The 19,881-nt window shown below is 48.9% G+C and overlaps 1 protein-coding gene across 2 annotated transcripts in view; it reads right to left on the bottom strand.

The window, feature by feature from the left end:
- ZYX (zyxin) overlaps window positions 1-18,656 on the bottom strand; it is a 29,860-nt gene extending 11,204 nt beyond the window's left edge. For both annotated transcript variants that reach the window (XM_081894090.1, XM_081894091.1), the window contains exons 1-2: window positions 18,278-18,656; window positions 10,156-10,437 (exon numbers count right to left, since the gene is read on the bottom strand). In XM_081894090.1, the coding sequence (XP_081750216.1) occupies window positions 10,156-10,437; window positions 18,278-18,641 (646 nt within the window). In that variant the 5' untranslated portion in view covers window positions 18,642-18,656. The remainder of the gene's footprint in view (window positions 1-10,155; window positions 10,438-18,277) is intronic.
- Between the last annotated feature and the right edge of the window lie 1,225 nt (window positions 18,657-19,881).

Genomic DNA, 19,881 nt, shown 5'->3' with positions numbered 1-19,881 from the left:
CTCTCCCTCATCATGCAAAACCAAAGAAACAACAACATTAACATAGCGTATTCAGAGTGTTCATATACATTGTTTCAGAAATCCTTTCAGGAACACTGTAAAGCATTCATTCCTATATTGCTGATGAAATGCAAAGAGAACGTTGGTTTGCCTATAGCAGGCATCCTCAAACTTGGTCCTCCAGATGTTTTGGGACTACAATCCCCATCATCCCTGACCACTGGCCCTGTTAGCTAGGGATGATGGGAGTTGTAGTCCCAAAACACCTGGAGGGCAGAGTTTGGGGATGCCTGGCCTATAGGCTACCTATCGAGTTTGTGACTGAGGCCAAGTTTAACCCCAGAGCTTCCTGGCTCACACCTCTAGGCCACTAAACTACACCAACTCTCATGTTCCCCTGACTTGTATTTTTGCTGGGGAGAAAAGGGCATGACAAGAGTTAACCTCAGGTTGACCAAGCAGCAACTATAAGTTCATCCTTGGGCAAAGAAGTGTGAGATACGTGTGTGTGTGTGCGTGTGTGTGTGTGTGTGTGTGTGTGTGTATGAATGCATACACTTGGGCATACTATGGCAGTTGCAGGGGGGATATTTTTTTTTTAAGGCATTTTACGGCCAGGCTCCCAGACAGGGTGTTAAAATTCCTACAGTTAGAAAAAGCTGATTAGAAGCTGATGTAATTTCAAGCCTTATCCTACAGAAAACTGGAATACAGCACAGCAGCATTTCTGCCGTTCCATCGTATCTTTTAAAAAATATTTCCTTTCACCTTGAGGAACATTTTTGTTATCGGAGGCAAGAAATTAAGAGGGAGGAAAAAACAGAGCTTTCTTCATCTAGTTAAAAGATACTAAAACTACCTTTGGCTTTTGTTGTGGCCATGTGGCTTAGATCGTTTTGCACCTGGCACTATTAACCTGATTGGCATCATCTGTGGCACGGCCACCGGTTGCATGCTGTGTTCTGGAGCCCTTGCGTGGAATGATCCGTGAAGGAGTTATCCCATGCAGGATCGGTGCAAAGTTGCAGAACAGAGTTTCAGGGTGACAGAAGCAACCAACCGGAAACCCCCAACAATTAATTGCCGGGAGTAGCGCTGGGCGATATCTGGATTTCAACACTGCAATATATCACCAGCTAAACATCCTGATATGCAGATCGATCAGGATGTCTGAAATAAGGATGGAGCTACGCAGAGGCATTGGCTGGCTTCATAGTTTTCCCTGCATTGTGATTGTTGCATAACACACACACACACACACACACACACACACACACACACACACACACACATCATGATTCACAATATATTGCCAGGTCAAAAGCTATGAAACCGATATTGTGATACAGACTTTGTTGTAAACAAAATCTGACCTTTTTCCCTTATGGGGTATCCAAGAGCCCGTATAGAGTCCTTACATGGGTTCCCTATTGGTAGGAGAAAACAACAGAGGCCAGTCAGAGCATATTGAGAAACAAAGCAGCTAGTAAGCCTGATCTTTGTTAAAGCTGTTGCAACAGGGTGCTCCCCCCACACGCAGGAGGACGGAGGACCGAGAACAAAGGTGTGCCTGCCCTTATATAGACATGTATTTTTTGCTCTATAGGATGCACTTATTCCCCTCCAAAAATGAAGGGGAAATGTGTGTGCATCCTATGGAGCGAATGCAGGCTTCAGGAAGCTATCTGCAAGCCGGGCTCGACGGGCTCTCAAGGCTTGCAGATAGCAGTCTGCAGCCCGAAGCCCGGGGAGCGCAGCGCTGCCTTTGCGCTGCTTCCGTGACCTGCTCTTGAATGCACCTTGAACGCACCTTGTTTTTGAGGGAGAGAACAAGAGAAAAAAAATCCCCTGTTCTCCCCCTCCTATGGTCCGGTGCATCCTATGGTCCGGTGAGTCCTATAGAGCGAAAAATACGGTCATTCCTTGGGGAAAGCCATGGCTTTAAATGTATGGTATGAAGGCATCCCTAATATTTTCTACAAGAACCATTAAAGCCCCTGGTGACTAGAATTTTGCATGTCTCCTTAAAAATAAGCATTCTGATTTGAACGGGGGGGGGGGGGGCAGATAAGCCAACAAGATCAACTTGATGCATTCACATCCACTCAGGCAAGCAGAGAGGGCTCTTTTAAACCCCTCCTTTCCCCTCTGAAAAGCCTCACTAAACAATACAGCCATTAAAAGGAGCGTGAGCGCCAAGGTAGAAGCGGGTGGGGTGTTAAAAATGCCTTTGTCCGTGCATCAACTCTCAGGAGAAAAAGCAGAGCCAGGAGGAGGAGTCCATGGGACTGGAGATTGCGATGGCTGCTAACACAACCCTCAGGCTATAAATCCCTCCATTGGAGTTGAGAGTCAGGGAATGAGGACAGCGGAAGTGAGCAGGCAGAGGACTATGTCTGCCAGAAATGACAGCAGCCCTCTTCTTTTTGGGGGGAAGGGACTAATGCAAAGCTTCTTGGCCTTGCTGTCCTGCTCAGATGTGAGGGCTCCTTCGGCTAACACTCCAAGACAAATGGAAGTTTCCCAGCTTTGTTTGACCAAGGTGTGAAGGACACATGTTTGTGAGTGGTTGGTGCAACCATACTAGCGACAGCTTTTATCATCCCTGCAAACTGATAAGATCAAAACACACAAGCCTAGGTTCCCAAAATGCCCCCCTCCCCCCCAAAAAAAACAATCCTTGGGTTTACCAGTCCTCACTCTTTTTCTCATTTCTTTTCTGGGGGAAAAAAAAAGAGATTTATGTTTCACCAACTGCCTTCCAAAGTCCTCAGAATGAGTCACAAAGCTTTAGGTTCCACAGATGTGACACAATTTTCACCTTGCAGGTGAGTGATGTGAGGCAAGGTTCATTTGGCCATTCAGAGCCCAACCAGGCCACTCTGAGGAACGTGGTAAAGGTGAAGGGACCCCTGACCATTAGGTCCAGTTGTGACCAACTCTGGGGTTGCAGTGCTCATCTCGCTTTGTTGGTCGAGGGAGCCAGCGTACAGCTTCCATGTCATGTGGCCAGCATGACTAAGCCGCTTCTGGCGAACCAGACCAGCACATGGAAACGCCGTTTACCTTCCCGCCGGAGCAGTACCTATTTATCTACTTGCACTTTGACATGCTTTCGAACTGCTAGGTTGGCAGGAGCAGGGACCGAGCAACGGGAGCTCACCCCATCGCAGAGATTCGAACCGCCGATCTTCTGATCGGCAAGTCCTAGGCTCTGTCCTAGGCACCAGCCGCATCCCTCTGAGGAACATAAAAGTATGCAATTTTAAAAAATAAAGTTACCAGGCACACATAATTGTGAAGACTCCACAGGCATAAAACACAGACTGAGAGAAGGGAGAGAGTGTAAACATACATGCAGCCCAGCAAGGCTCTGTCTCAGCCAAGCCACAGCCTTGAGAGTGGGTGATGGGGGGAAATGAGAAGAAGAAGAAGAAGAAGAAGAAGAAGAAGAAGAAGAAGAAGAAGAAGAAGAAGAAGAAGAAGAAGGGGCAGCTGGAATATACATGAATTCTGAACAACAACAACCAAGGAACACATGCACAGCAACAGAACTGGGATGCATGGCAGAGGAAAGAGGCAGTTGCAGAATCCACAGGTACATACAAAGGGGAAGAGGGAGAGAAGTATAAACAAGGAGACACAGAGAGAGCACTGCAACATGGGATGGACTGGAGAACACACTGGGGAATCCACTGCAATGTTTTGCAGGACCAACAGGAAATCCAAGAGTTAAGTGATGCTTCCCATTTACTGTCTAGCAGTTCCCAGCTAATCCTACAAATTCTCACAAAACACAAAAATGCTTGGAACAGTGTTCTCTTGAGGATCCCAACACCACTGTCCAAGTGAACAGCTGGCCAAGAATCAAGTTACCGTATTTTTCGCCCTATAGGATGCACTTTTCCCCCTCCAAAAATGAAGGGGAAATGTGTGTGCATCCTATGGGGAGAATGCAGGCTTTCCCTGAAGCCTGGAGAGCTCTCTAGGCTTCAGGAAGTTATCCGCAAGCCTTGGGAGCCCACGGGAGTTCCCGCCGGGCTCCCTAGGCTTGCGGATAGCAGCCTGTTCTGGGGGCTGGGGAAGCTCGGGCTTCCCCCGCCCCAGACCCGCGCCCCGGGGGTGTTTTTTTCCCTTTATTTCCCCCCCAAAAAACTAGATGCGCCCTATGGGCCGGTGCACCCTATGGGGCGAAAAATACGGTATATTCTGCGTCCGAGCAAGTCCTTGAACGTACAAGCCACGAGCATCGATACAGGAAACAGTGAAGGTGCTGGAAGCATGTTACTGAATTAGTTGGATTTTATACCAATGTTTTTCCCTCATGGATGGCAGGTGGCAGGGAGGAACATAGGAACAGGAACAGCTATTTTTTTGTCTAACGTGGGTGCTGAGTGATGGAAGAACAACACACTGAAGCAGATACTTTGCACGTTGCGGCACTAAAACCGTTCCAAGCAAAGGTTGTTTTTTTAAATTAAAAAAGTTCCAACACAATGAAAGTACAACAATAACAAATGATAATAATAATAATATTTAAATAGTAGAGTTCTATATTTATTGACCAGGAACCATGTCTCAAGAGGAGCCTTGCTTGAGACGGAGTTTAGGATTATAGCCCTACCCATCGGGAGGCAAAGCAATTTATGTGCATTGCAATTTTACTCATGCATCCTGATGGAAGAAGAGATGTCGGACCCTTTCAATCTCCTGTATGGCCAAAGTAGAGAACAGGGCACATGGTACAAGTGTTCTTGGAATGTGCCACTCTGGAGCAGGGGACAGAAATCTGAATGGCTCCCACACAGGGCAGGGGGGGGTGGATCTGCTCTTAGAAACCTTGCAGGTCAGGAAGTAGGCTAGACTAAACCCTTCTGTAGTCATCAGAACACCAAGAGCATTCAGCCATGAAGTCACCTTGCCGTCTCAACTGATGCAGCCCAGGAACAGTTTCCTCACCTGATCTGTCGTGTGTGCAGCCTAGCCCTGAGATATGAATCAAAAAGGTCCTGTATTCATTACAGGGTGAGGAGGAGGCATTCCCTCCCTGATTACTAATCTTGGGACATTCATAGGATTATACTACCATTTTATTTCTTCCTCCATTCATCAGTTTCAACGAGCAACATTAAGACTTTTGATACTTCAGAGTTTAACGTTTCAGGTTGTTTAAAAGATTTATTAGGAAACAACGCAAAAAAAAAGGCTTACCAAGTCCCTCCATCGTGAGCCAAATTACACTAAGAAGTACCATGTGACCCAGCCTTTCTGGACTGCGCCATTTAATGCAAGCGGGTAAGATCATGTTTGAACGCTTCCCTCCTCTCCATCTTTTAAAAACTCTTCCTACTCACAGGAAAGGTAGAGGTAGAATGAACAGAGCGCCAAAAGGGTGGCTGTAACAAAACCAAAATTCTGTGATCCCTAAATGACTAAAAGGTCCTAAGGCAGTATAATGCGTCCAAGGATGAGAACTTCAAAGAAGTTGTGCTAGGCTGTTGCACCAAAACCAACCAAGAGTCCTCTAGCACCTTAAAGGTAAGGGTAAAGGGACCCCTGACCATTAGGTCCAGTCGTGACCAACTTTGGCATTGTGGCGCTCATCTCGCTTTACTGGCTGAGGGAGCCGGCGTTTGTCCGCAGACAGCTTCCGAGTCATGTGGCCAGCATGACTAAGCCACTTCTGGCGAACCAGAGCAGCGCACGGAAACGCCGCTTACCTTCCCACCGGAGTGGTACCTATTTATCTACTTGCACTTTGTGCTTTCGAACTGCTAGGTTGGCAGGAGCAGGGACTGAGCAACAGGAGCTCACCCCGTTGCGGGGACTCAAACCGCCGACCTTCTGATCGGCAAGCCCTAGGCTCTGTGGTTTAACCCACAGCGCCACCCACGTCCCTTGTCTCTAGCACCTTAAAGACCAACAAATTATTTTATGGTGTTGGCGTAAGTTCTCATGGTTTAGAGCCCACTGCATTAGATGCACAGAGTGTGATCTACAGTTGCCAAATATCCATTTGCCCATGGGAACAAAGCAGGGGTCAGGGGAAGGGCTAATGTACCCCTCCTGGCCCCTCTGGGCCCCCCACCTCTCTCTTCATCCCTGCTGTATGTCCACCTCAGGCGCATTTGCCTAGCAAGCATGTGCATTTAAGCAGTGGCGTAGCGTGGGTTGTCAGCACCCGGGGCAAGGCGAGTAATTTGCGCCCCCTAACCCCCAGAAGTTGCGCCCGGTGCGGCCGGGCCCTCCCCTGCACCCCCACGCTACGCCACTGCATTTAAGGTACTGCCTGGATGGAGGATGGCGACACTAAGGATGTACATACAAAGCTCTGACTTCGGAGTGGCTTGGATTACAAAAGGAAGGAGTCCCACCCATGGCCCTGTTCACTTTTGCCTCCACCTCCCCGGACCCCTGGCAAGTGGCCCCCAGAAGAATGCATGGGATAGAATGCGGCCCTTAGGTTGAAAAAGCCCAGCCCACCCCCGTGTATAAAGGAGACGGGTGGGAATGTATAATGTGGAGTTAGATGGCAATGGGATCCAAAAACAAACAAGCACACAAGTCTGCAGCAATTACATCAGAGCTTAAATGTATGTAAAATAATCCCTGGCAAAAGCCCGGCCTGTAACAATTACATCAGAGCTTAGGCGCATGTAAAATAATCCTTCGCAGCAGCAGGAGGAGGAGGAGGAGGATACCAACTGGGTATTATGCACACAGAGGGAAAGAATTATAAACAGTGGTGTCAAGAGCAAGTAACATGCAGTGCGGAAACTGTAGGTACACCACAGTTTCCCAAAGAGAACAGGGCATCCAGCAAAGCCCAGGGACCCAGTGGGGCGATAGTGCGGTCAGGCAAGTCATTCCAAACCAGGCCTTCCCTTCCAAAAACTCCCCTCCTCCTCCTCCTCTATTTAGGTGGGTACCAGAAAAGAGAGAGCAAGAAATAGGACACGTAAAGGCCTAGGAAGAACAAGCCTATGGGAAGAACAAGCCTGAGCAGCTTGGCTGGGAAACCTTGCACCCGTGAGGATGGCAGCAAGCTGGCAAGGGCAGGGAGAGGACTTATCTGAATTTCCAGGGTGGCACTGCCACGCCCTACTCCAATGTATGTGAACCCTGGCTCCCCAGGGAAGAGTTTGGATTTGATATCCTGCTTTATCACTACCCGAAGGAGTCTCAAAGCGGCTAACAATCTCCTTTCCCTTCCTCCCCCACAACAAACACTCTGTGAGGTGAGTGGAGATGAGAGACTTCAGAGAAGTGTGACTGGCCCAAGGTCACCCAGCAGCTGCATGTGGAAGAGCGGGGAAGCGAACCCTGTTCCCCAGATTATGAGACTACCGCTCTTAACCACTACACCACACTGGCTCTCTCTGTTACTCTCTCTGTTGGGAGTAAAACTCCCATAATCCCCAGCCAGCTTAGCCAATGGTCAGGGATGATGGGCGTTCAAGAACATCTGGGGTCCCCAAAGCTGGAAAGCTCAGAGCTACTCTGCGTACGTGAGCCCTGCAGAACGGCACTCGAAGAAGTATCTGGATGGTTAAAAAAAAAAAGCCAGGAGCAACCTACTCTGAAGTAACAGCCATTGCTGGAAAATTGGCACAGCAAGAAAGAGGAGGGCTTCCCTAACTGTGGTCTGCAAGCCACCAGCGGTTTGCAAGCTTCACTGCCTGAGTGTCTGTGGACGGGGTAGCTGCAAATGAGGCTCCATTGCATTAAACCTTCTTAGCGATTTTGACTGTATTGTTTTCGCTTCTTTTATTACTTGCACTGTATTTTATTACAGTGGTACCTCGGGTTAAGTACTTATTTCGTTCCCGAGGTCCATTCTTAACCTGAAACTGATCTTAACCTGAAGCACCACTTTAGCTAATGGGGCCTCCTGCTGCCGCCAGAGCACGATTTCTGTTCTCATCCTGAAGCAAAGTTATTAACCTGAAGCACTATTTCTGGGTTAGCGGAGTCTGTAACCTGAAGCATATGTAACCTGAGGTACCACTGTATTGCATTATGATCTGAATTCCACGCAATGCAAGTTGTAACGCGATAGATAAATATGAAATGAAAGAAGTGATTACAAAATACCATTTTAAAATCACACAGCATCTAGCATGGCGCGTTACAATTACAGCAGGCAGAAAAACTGCCCTGGGGTGGGGAAAATTGCGGAACTACTGGGCTAGAAAGAAGGAAGTTCACTTTCTGTCATGGAGAAGTCAGTCTCAATGCTAGCTGAAGTTCAATGATCAGGCTGCTAAAATTCAGTTAAGGGACTAGGTAAACTTATGAAGCCAGAAGCAACACGATTATTCTCTGATATCAGTCTTCCACAACCTGGTGCCCTTGAGATGGTTTGGACTATAGTTCCAAATGGACCACAACATCGCAAGAACAATCAGGTTGGAGAATGCTGCTCTAATTGATCCATCCCCAATAGAATTGGCTCCAGTGTGATGTCAGTGTAATGCAAAGTTGGGATCCGGCCTTGAAAATGGCTCCAGGACCTCAAAATAATTTCCTCATAGCTGGGCAGACGGAGACACAGGGCTTTTATCTGAGACACATTTTCTTGGGTTTACCTCAAAGGAGATTTTTAAAAAATGTATGCACACTTCCTCTTTATATCTTGAGAGGGAAGCGCTGTAACATTCTGACAGCTCTGCTGTGAAGTCAAGGACACCGTGGAGTCCTTGAATAGCAGCCAGCTGTAACAGGGTGAAAATATTAAAGCTATGTCTTTGGGAGCTCTGGGAGCAAAAGAACAAAGAAGACTCCCTCTTTCTCTCTCTCTCTCTGGTTAAATGCAATTTTTAAAAACACACAGACAAAAAGACAGACCAACTAAGCACTTGGTCCAAAACTAAGGTCACATCTGCACCATACATATAAAGCAGTATCCTGCTACTTTAAACAATCATGGCTTCCTCCCAAAGGATCCTGGGAACTGTCATTTGAGAACTGCCACAGAGCTACAATTCCCTGGGAGGAGGAATCCATTTTTAAACCACTCTGGAATTGTGAGGGAAATATGGAGTCTCCTGAAAACTCTCAGCACCCTTAACAGTTAACTATAGTTCCCAGGATTCTTTGGGAGAAACCACAACTGCTTAAAGGGATAAAACAGTTTGCTTTAAATGTGCAATGCAGATGTGGCATTACACATTTAAAGGGAGAAGTTAAGTGGGAAAATATCCCACAGGATTTAAGTCCCTCCACCGTTTTCAAATATAAATTCTAACACAAGTAGTACCTCTGAACATGTACAGAGAGCCTTCCACCTCATGGTGAGCCACTGCAATCCAGCCTCATATTTAAAATTAAGTAACAAGGCTTCCTTCAGGGATCCTACATACAGGCCTCTGCCCCGACACCTCCCACGTTAAAAACTAAGCCTTGTCTCTATGTCCCTTGATAGCAATCTAACACAGAGTGCCAAAAATAAATACATATGAAGTTTGGTAAAGCTAATTTATGCTGGAACTCCAAGCCACCACTAAATTTACATCATTGCCCAGTTCCTGCCTGTACCTGCACACTTCCATTGCTGCAAGAGGAGGCACACCCAGGCTAAAGACAGTTTGGCTTGCTTGCTTAAGGGTACTTATTTGAGTTCCAGGCCAAAAAGCTAGTCCTTATTGCTAACAAGGAACTTTTATGCAGCCGAAGAACTCCTCACACAAATCGCGAGCGGCTCCACTGAGCCATGTGGCATTCTAGAAGGCCCAGTTACAATTGAATTCAAGTCAATTACCAGGGCGCAAGAAGACAAACCCCTTCGCTGGAAGTGCTTTTTAATCCCTCCCAGGGGTGAAAGCATTCTGACAGCCCCACATAACACAGAGATCATTGCATTTGTTTATACTGAGCAGGACCAGAATTCTACACAAATGCCCATTTTACAGAATCATAAGAGTTGGAAGGGACCTTGAGGGTCATCAAGTCCAACCCCCTGCAATGCAGGAATATTTTACCCAATATGGGGCTTGAACCCACAACCTTAAGATTAAGGGCTTTGTGCAGGACTGAGCTGGTCCAGCAGGCACAAACTAACTAGAATCCCAAGGAGAACCTCTGTCTTTCCGACGCTGGTCTCGGGCACAGCTTTTTCTTTTCCCCAGTCCCAAGTGGAACTGAAGGAGCACTTACCTTCACAGAGGGAAAGAGTCACAGCTGCAGGGATCTCCCCCACTTTCCCTATCTGGGCACAAGCCCCCGGCGGAGGGGGCGGAAACGTCTGCTCAGAAGCATTTTCCGGAGCCGATCCGCCAGCCTTGAAGGGGTTCACTTTGGGCTTAGGGGCAACAACGGGTGCAAATTTCTTCTGAGGGCTGTAGAAGCTCGGGGTGGAGATGTTTATGCTGACTGTGGATGTCATGCGAGTCCCCGGGGCCCCCGACGAGGCCATCCTGCCGCGGAGTGGATCGGGACCTATGGAAAGGAAGAGTGCCGTCAGAGAAGAGCAGGCAAGTGGGAGAGATGAAAACAGGGCAGGATCTTTTGTGGAGAGCCTGTAAAGGTGGTGGCAAAGGGGCATTTTGTGTGTGTGTGTAGGGGGGATTGTGCATGCATGCATTCTTGCAAGCAAGCACGGAGCATATATTAAAAACCTGGATCCAAAGACCTGGAAAATCTCCTCCTCCCTCTGGGGCAATAAATGGCAAAATACAGGCCAGGCCCCAACTTCTTCCCTGTGTACACTTTGGAGCAATGCAAGCTCTATTTTGGGAGCGGCAGAGGAGAAAGAGAGAAGAGGATCTAAGGGTGGGGGGAGAGAGACACATTACAGGAGAAAAGAAACCCACAGCGCCGGAGATGGAAAGGGGACAGAATTCTCAGTAGCCAAAACAGCCGTTCCAAGGCCGCGTTTCAAAAATAAAAATAAGAGCGACTCCGGAGCATTCCTTTTCGACTTTGCAAAGCAACTGGGGAGGGGGTGGTCTGCTACACAGAGCTTTCAGCATGGCTACGGTTCGCTCACAGGCTAGCAGACACACACATGCATACCCCGCCCCTTAAAACATCTCCGTCTAACCCCCCTCACCTCTGCTTTTGTGTTACCTCAAGGCCCCTGGCCCCGGCTGGTCAACGCGGACCGTTTGCAGCTGGAGCAGAACAAAAGGAAACCTGGCGATGGAACCCATGCCATGGCGGTGTCTTCAGCGAGGGAGCCCCTTGGTGTGCGCACACGCACGCACAAACACACACACACACACACACACACACACACACACACACCCTCCTCCTGCCAGAGGTTTGTCCCCTTTTCTTCTGTCACTGTGGCCAGAGACAAGCATCTCCGTTCAGCATCTCTGCCTGCTCTGCTGTGCCGCCTCCATCCCTCTCTCCCTCCCACTTGCACAGGAAGCAACTCCAGGATTCAGCCAGGCTCGCTGACACGTTCCTGGAGTCACCCGCCTCCTTTCCCAGCTCCAGCTACACACACACAGGCGAGAGAGACCGCCCATTTTTCGCAGGGGCAACCAGAGGCACAGCACAGGAGGGGGGAGCAAAAAAATAAAAGACCCCTTCTAGGCACTTAATAAAGTGGCGCTTTATTAAAAGAGAAGCTGACTTGGGAAAGGGCAGCCCAGAATCCCCGGAATTGTACAAACAGGCAAAAAAAGAGAGTCCTAGCAATACAAGAATATAGAAACAAAATGCAAAATCCTAGATAAGACACTTTGCCCCACTATCTCCAACACTGGAGGCATGTGCCTTATACAGTGGTACCTCGCGTTACATACACTTCAGGTTACATATGCTTCAGGTTACACACTCCACTAAGCCAGAAATAGTGGTTCAGGTTAAGAACTTTGCTTCAGGATGAGAATAGAAATCGTGTTCCAGCGGCGCGGCGGCAGCAGCAGGCCCCATTAGCTAAAGTGGTGCTTCAGGTTAAGAACAGTTTCAGGTTAAGAACGGACCTCCAGAACGAATTAAGTACTTAACCCGAGGTACCACTGTATATGTTTCTTTTGAACGTCAGCATACACGCACAGTCAACAATAAATGGTATGCATTCTTTCCGTTGCGTGTTATGATTTTACTTTCGTTAGCATATTTCAAGAGGCCTCGGCATGGTCTCCATTCCCACCTTGCCACCAACCACCCACACACAGAGAGAGAGAATTTTACCCACCAAGGATTGCAAATATCTTGTTCTACTGGTACTTCCACAACACGCTGGGCTCTACAAAGGTTGAGAGAGCAGTCCAGCAAAACGAGTCCTCTGCCACTGACATTCCCCTCAAAGTAAACAGAGGTATTGGGAGGGTCAGCACAGCCCACCCCAACCTTGGGACCCATTTCCAAGGTTCTTGCTGACTGAGCAATTCAAGCTTGCCAATGGCACCCATCAACTTCCAATGTGCTTCAAAGTTGACCCCCAAACAAAATGGAACAGGAAGTCTATCGCCGCCTGGTGGGGGGGGGTGTCCCAACATCATACAAGACCCTTCCTGACCTCCTCCAATGCAGTCCTTCTCTATAACCTGCCAGTTGAATCACTGAGATTCACAGTCATTCATGATTCACAGAATTGCCAAGTTGGAAGGGCCACAAGCTTCATCTAGTGCAGGCATTGCCAAACTCGGCCCTCCAGATGTTTTGGGACTACAATTCCCATCAGCCCTGACCACTGGTCCTGTTAGCTAGGGATGATGGGAGTTGTAGGCCCAAAACATCTAGAGGGCAGAGTTTGGGGATGCCTGATCTAGTGGTACAACCCACTGCAATGCAGGGATCTTTTGCCCGATATGGGGCTCAAACTCACAACCCTGAAATTAAGAGTCTCATGCTCTACCGACTGAGCTGTCCCAAGGCCCAACTGGCCTCCACTACAAGACATAGCTCAGTTGGTTAGAGCACGGTGCTGCTATTACCAAAGTCCAATCCCTATATGGGACAGCTGCATATTCCTACATTGCAGGGGGTTGGACTAGATGATCCTTGGGATTCCTTCCAACTTTATGATTCTGTGAGAGTGAGTTCTGTAAGTTTTTCATGTCGCCAGGCCCAAGCTGTGGAACACACTTCCAGCAGAGAGACAGCGGGCACCCTCCTTTCAGATTTTCAGGTGTCCCTTTGCAGCTGTTTAATTTGCTGGTCACTTTTATGATTGTCTCTATTGTTTCTAATTGTGCTTTACTTCTCCCCCCCCCCTTTAATACCCTCCCAAAAAATATTTTATGATATGGGTGTGTCAATAATGTTATAAATAAACCAACACACTTGGTGCCCAACTCCCATCATCCCCAGTCAGGGCGGCCACTGCTCAGGGATGATGGGATTTGTAGTCCAACGACATCTGCAGGGCACCAAGTTGTGAGAAGGCAGAGCCAAGGCCTCGAACGACATCACTGAAAGCTTCCGCTTGGACAGAAGGCAGAATTTACTGATGAGTTCACGGGCATCTTCTACATGTGGCAAGACTGGAACCAGCCTACTCTGGAGCCTGCCAAATCTCTCCAGCATAAAATCCCATTGCAAAGAAATGCACCAAGATACCTTGTTTCCCACACAGGACTTTCCCATTAGGCCTTCTGACTTTCCCAGCATTCAGCAGCTTCCTGCTACATTCTGCCCTTGGCAAGAGTTAAGGCCAGTTCACCTCAATCTCAAGTGATTTTTTTAAAATCCCTTTGCTGGTTTAAAGGCAAAAGGTTTTGGTTCTCTTAAATTTGCAGCTTGTATTCGGTGCATTAACCAAAAGGAGGAAAAAATGGAAGAGCACAACATAGTTTCGAAGGCAAGAGAGTCAGCCGCCCCATGGAGACACTGAATTGCAGAGACCGGGCAGCTGTTCCCATCTCCTCAACCTCAGGACAACGCAGTTTCCCCACTTGCTCTCAAGCAGCTGCCCTGCTCATCTTACTCTTTCTCTCCCTTGCTAGTGAGCTCATCCCCAGCTCCAACCCAAGAGAAGTCAACACTCCTTCTTATGATTTGCAGCCAGTTCCTTAAGTGACACTTGAAATGGAGTGTCCGCAGATGAAAAGGGAGCCGAACAGGGTTTCAAAGAATCCAGATATGGGAGCCATTGAGAAACACTTGGACACAACTCAAGACATGTGTATCGCATATCAGAAACCAAATGGGAGAGCTATGAGGTGCAGTCAACACACCCACTGTTCACATGGACAGGAAAGACTGGGGCATGCCCCAACGAGTTTTCAAGTTTGCCCAGAGGGAAGAAGATGTTCCTGGACTCCAGGACAGCTCTGGCACTACCTCATCTTGCAGTTATTTGAGAGGGATTGGGGTGTAAAGCAGCCAAGCTGTTGCCAATAAGCAGAGATGGCCCTGACAATGTTTTTGGGACAACAGCCTAGTGCCTTTCAGATGCTGGCTGGACTCCAACTCCCATCAGCCCCAGTAGGCACGGCCAGTGATCAGGGCTGATGGGAACTGTAGTCTAACAGGATCTAGAGGGCACCAGGTTGGGGAAGGCTGCTTTAGGGAGAGAATCATTCTTAAGCAGCCTATACTCAAGAAACATTTATTCCTATGGTCATGTTCTCACACTTCCCAAAGATACAAGTGAAACCCTTCAGATTTCTGCATTAGAGGCCGGTGGCAGCTGCAAAGAGCGGGGCTTTCTTAGTGGTGGCACCTTCCTTAGAGAATTCTATTCACAGGGAACCACACCAGACCATTTCTATTGCAAGGATTTGAAGACCAGTTAAAACAGGTGTTCCTTGGCCCATTGTAAAGGGAATACCTGTTTGTAGGTGTACGTGCAGTATTTAACGTGAAATGTCAGATTGCTTTTATAGCTCTTATGTGTAAGTCACCCTGAGAGCCTCTGAAAGGAAAGCATATACAGTGATAACCTCGGGTTAAGTACTTAATTTGTTCCAGAGGTCTGTTCTTAACCTGAAACTGTTCTTAACCTGAAGCACCACTTTAGCTAATGGGGCCTCCTGCTACCGCCGCACCGCTGGAGCACGATTTCTGTTCTCATCCTGAAGCAAAGTTCTTAACCTGAAGCACTATTTCTGGGTTAGCGGAGTCAGTCTGTAACCTGAAGCGTATGTAACCTGAGGTACCACTGTATATTGTTTATTGTCGGTGGTGGTCACTAGGAGCTGCTGGAAACGTTAAAACACATTTTAAATAAAACACTCATGATATGTTCACAATCCAAGTATTTCTGCCTGGGGTGTTGCAGGGCAGGAAGTCTGATAATATTGCCCACCACAGTTTCTGCCAGTTAACTATAATCTCATTGTGCATTTCTTTTTTAATTATTATTAAATATTTCTTAGTTTACAAAAATACGTGCAATCTTTTTTCAAGTTGTGTTTTCTACAGATCAGTTTCATTGGTTGCAAGACATTAATGTTGCATGCAGTTATCACAGTGCATCTCTTGACGATTTAGGCACGCAGTCAAATCAACTGGCACCCACCCACTGAACCTTCTGCAATTAAATAGCCAACGGGAAAACAACAGTTAGGAACTGTAGTGCTGCATCCATGTAGGATAAGGAACAATTTTAGCAAATAAGCTGTTGCCTATTAAGTGCGAGATTTCCTGCAGAAACTTTTTAGGGACTATGCAATCAGTGGCATGATGGACGAGCCCTGTTAAATACAAATTATGATATAATCTGGCTTTTGTAGGCCTCTCAATAAAGGGATTAGCACCAGGCTCGTGTGAGCTGGTGCAGAGTGAATTCTGACAGAGGGGAGGAACGTTGACCGGGAGCCAGTTTATACACTGAGCAGAGACAAACGGTGAAGCTTTTCATGGACTGCACCATTTCAGGCAGTGGGTGAAGAATGAATGTTCTTTGATGGCAGCGCTCTAAGCCTAGAAAAACAGCTGTGCTCAGCCTAGCCTTCCCTTCTGTGCTAGCTGTCTAAGTGCAGGAGGGTTTTCTTAGGAGGAATTCAGAAATGCCATCGTACTACCTGCAGTGCGTTAAGTTTCACAGTCCTGCAAAAAGCTTTATCGTTTGGTTTTGCTGACTGTATATAATGGCCATATAGATCTTTTGGCTTCTGCCATTCCCAATCAGGCTCTGGAAATACACAAGAAATGTCTGCCTTGCCCTTCATCATAAGATCTCAGATCCTGCCTTGAGCAGGGTTGGAGTAGAGAACACCAAGTTCCCTTCTAATTTCTATAAGCCCATAAACCACAAATAATGGCTTGTGTGTTGTGCTACGATTGGTGGGTCACAGGTTAGGCAGGTATGTGCGTGTATGTGCCATCATATAGTTTAGTCACTAGGTGGCACTGGGCTTAATTAAAGCATCTGGGTGGAGTCAGGAGTTTCCTGTTCGGTTGTGGTCTAGCAGCTTGGCTGGTGTGTCTTAAATGTGTCTTAAATAATAGCAGGCCTACCCTAGAATCAGATGATGAACTGCACAGATTTGTGCATTCATCTAACCCTAAAGAGACGCAGCCCACACACATTCTGAATTTAGCAGGTCTGTTTAACACGGCCCAGCATTTTAGCATTTGAGGCATAAAGGCAGCTCATGAACTATGGCCAGCAGGGAAGTGAAACTAGCTAGTTGTAGCACCGTTAAAAGTCAGCCCGCAACATCTCTCCCAACCCTAGACCACACCCCTTTCTGTTATTGCATACTGATTGTTCTGAAGGAAAACCCACTGCGTATCATTTCTGTGTCTGTCCAGTGAAAAGGTTGACATGATCTTCCACTGATGTAGAAAATATCTGTTGTGTAGTCATGTCCGTCTCTTCGTGACCCCATGGACCAGAGCATGCCAGGCACTCCTGTCTTCCAATGCCTCCCACAGTTTGGTCAAACTCATGTTCGCAGCTTCGAGAACACTGTCCAACCATCTCACACACATATATATGGAGAGTCATACCAGAACTTTGAGAAATTAACACAGCAAACTCTCAGTTCTGTTTTCCAAAGGCTGTGATGGCTGCTCAAAATAACTTCAGTTCCCTCCTTCTCCCATAATGTGCAAACTCACTGGTTGAGCTTTTAAACCAGTAATGTTGTCCAGGATCACCCAAAGGCAAGAGTCTCTTTTGCCGGATCAAACCAAGTTTCCTCCAGCGTCCTCTCTGAAGCAGGGGCCGCTGAATTAAGTTCTTTAGGGCGTGAATAAATGCACCAGCCTTCTCCTGTGGGCTGTGCACACCATTTGGCATTTAAAGGTAGACTGCTTCTGAACAGAGAGGTTCTCCAGTGCTAGCTTGGCAAACACCCAACCAGCTCAGGAACAGGATGCAAGATTCCTGCTATATCATTCCTTCCCTCTCCCCACCCCCGCGCCTGCAGGGATCCACTTGTTTCTAGAGATCTCAGCGCTTCTTTTCTGCTATGTGATCAAAAAGCAGTAAAAAGTACTTTCTTTTGTAGACCGTAATAAGCTGGCGAACGCGCGTGTATAGAAGTAACAGTGCGGCCTATACTCAGTCTAGTGCAAGCGGCTGACACGTCCACACCCCTTTTATTTGCTGAAAGTAGGGGAAAAGTCTGGCCGAAAAGAAGTGGACTGGAAGTCTTGATCCAGCCAGCCAGCCAGACCCCCTGTAAAGGGCGCGGACATATCGCACCAGTTGCGTCGCCCACTCCCCGCTGCCGAACCTGGCGGACTCTTCCCGCTACTTCGACTCAAAACATCTGGAAAAATGCTCCGGGCCGCGGCGGGCGCACACCCCTTCCTGCAGCTCCAAAGCAGGCAGGGAGCAACTCCCAGGCCGCTTCTCCGCTTTCAGCCGCTGCCAACCCTTTAACAAGAGAAAGGAGGAGACTGCCGGAGGTATTTCCCTTCAGGAGGGGAGGGGGCTCGCCAGAGAGACCGGACGGCAACGGCGCGGCGCGCCTCGTCACGGTTTCCCCCGAGGAGGAGGAGGAGGAGGAGGGGCGCTTGGCAATCCTGCAAATCTCTCGCCCACGGGAGCGTTTTCCCCACCACCACCCTATCGCGATCCTAGACTTCCTCGAGAGTAAACCCCCCCCCGGCCCCGCGATCCAAGGCACTTTCGAGAAAACGCGCCCCTAGTTTCTCGCTCTTTTCCCAAATGCCTCCGGCGCTGCAACTTTACGCGCGCGTAAACTTTTACGCGCACTCAGCCAAGCCCGGGGATGTGCGCAAAAGTGGCCCGCGCGAGAATCCATCCGGCCCGCCTGCGCCTCCGAGGAGGTAGGGGCACCTAGCCCTCCCTTCGAGCACCAGGCACACGTTTTAAAAGCTCTTAAAACAACAGTAGAGTTTCCGGAGGGTGGGGAGGTGGAGGGAAGCCCGGAAGGTTTCTCCAAGGAGAAGGCAGCCTTACCTAGAGGGCAATGGTCTGGTCCCAGCAGGAGCGGCGGCGGCGGGTGGCGCAGCTTTAGGGCGCAGAGAAAGGGAGCTGCCCTCGGATCCCCGGGGGACCTGAACGAGGACTGTGCGCGCTGCTGCTGCAGCAGCTGAGGATCGCAGCCTCTCCTCGCGACTCCTCCCCGCGGCCAGGAGGGTTGTGCTCGCCTGGCCCGCGCGCAACTTTCTGAAGCTGCCTTGGCCAAGAAGGGGTGTTGAAGAAGCTCGGAGGGGGCGGAGGAAAAAGGAGCTGCTGTAGCCCCGACACTTCCGAGCTGATCGCAACTTTTTCTTTTCTTTTTTTTTAAGGGAGCCTCGCTCTGCCCAAGCTGTTTGACCATAAAAGGAGAGAGGCTGCTCGGAGCGAACAGCTGAGCTCACTCATCGGGGAATGTGGCAAGGAGGGGAGGCTGACGGCGACCACGCAGAAAAGGAGGAGGGGGCTTCCTCCCCTCCCAAAAGGCTGCAGCCCCTCGATGCGTCCGAGCCTGGGCATGTTTTTGCTCTGTGGGGCCCGGCGGCCCGATGCGGTGTGGGGGCCGCCTCCTAAGACTAACCGCGTGCGCAACGCCCTCCTCCTTGGGCTTCCTCGGAAGTAAGCGGCGCCCGCCTCCCCGAGTTCACTAGCCCCCAGTAAAGTGGCCATAGGCCTGGTGTTCTGCTCGATCCCCCATTGAGGATCTGTTCAGTGTTTTTCCCAGTAGGTGAAAGTTCGCCACGTTAGCGCCCCAAGCCTAAGAAACTGCTGAGAAGGAAGCCTCGAGACAAGAGTTCAGTAGTTTAAGGATGCGTTAAGATTGCAGTCCGGAAGGAATGGGAAAGGCGGCCGCTCACAGGTTAATGCACCTCCGTTTCTCTGGCCAGCCTTAGGTGTTTCATTCCTCCCCCAGCCCTTTTCGTGGCCCCTGTCCCCCCCCCCCACGGCCTTCAGCTCAAGGCCCTGGTGAGGTTTATGGTTTCCTTCATACTTTTGCTGATCTCTTCCCCTCACCCCTTCTCCAAAACCACCTTGACTCTGGGTGTGTTTCCCCCCCCCCCTTAATGCACATCTTGAGTTCGCCTCCTGCAGCCTCACTCCCTTTCTCCCTCTAGGAATGACTTCATTTCCTTTGGAGGCGCGCGCCCCCCTTCCAAAAAGCTGTTCTTGATGAGTCAGGGTCTGCCTTGGCTTCTACTCCAACCACCCACCCACTCCCTCCCCTCCCTGCCCCAACCAGCTGCAAGGCTAGCATCTGACTCAGAATTTCCTCTTAGAAAACTGTGAGGAAGTTTGTTCTTTCCACATACAAAAAACCCAGTGTTATCATGACCCAACATGGGGTTTTTTTTTTTTTTGTTTGTTTGTGTGTGTGTGTGTTCTTTTTGTCCTCTCTAGCCTGGAGTTCGAGTTCAGGGTACAATAGGAACTCCCTTCCTAACTTGAATGGCGCCATTCAGAAGCATCAGGAATGATGGAGGTCTCCTGACATGAGGGCCACAAAGGGGGGTGGGGTGGGAGGGATACAGTTCTCCAAATATATCTGTGGTATTTCTCCGTCCTGGACTGCAGCCCACAAGACGTCGTCTCTTTCCCATTCCCTA

This window comes from Podarcis melisellensis, assembly GCF_964234715.1.
Source record: "Podarcis melisellensis genome assembly, chromosome: 17".
Classification (NCBI taxonomy): Eukaryota; Metazoa; Chordata; class Lepidosauria; order Squamata; family Lacertidae; genus Podarcis; species Podarcis melisellensis.
The sequence above is the reverse complement of the archived record's forward strand: the minus strand, read 5'-3'. Positions and strand labels throughout refer to the sequence as shown.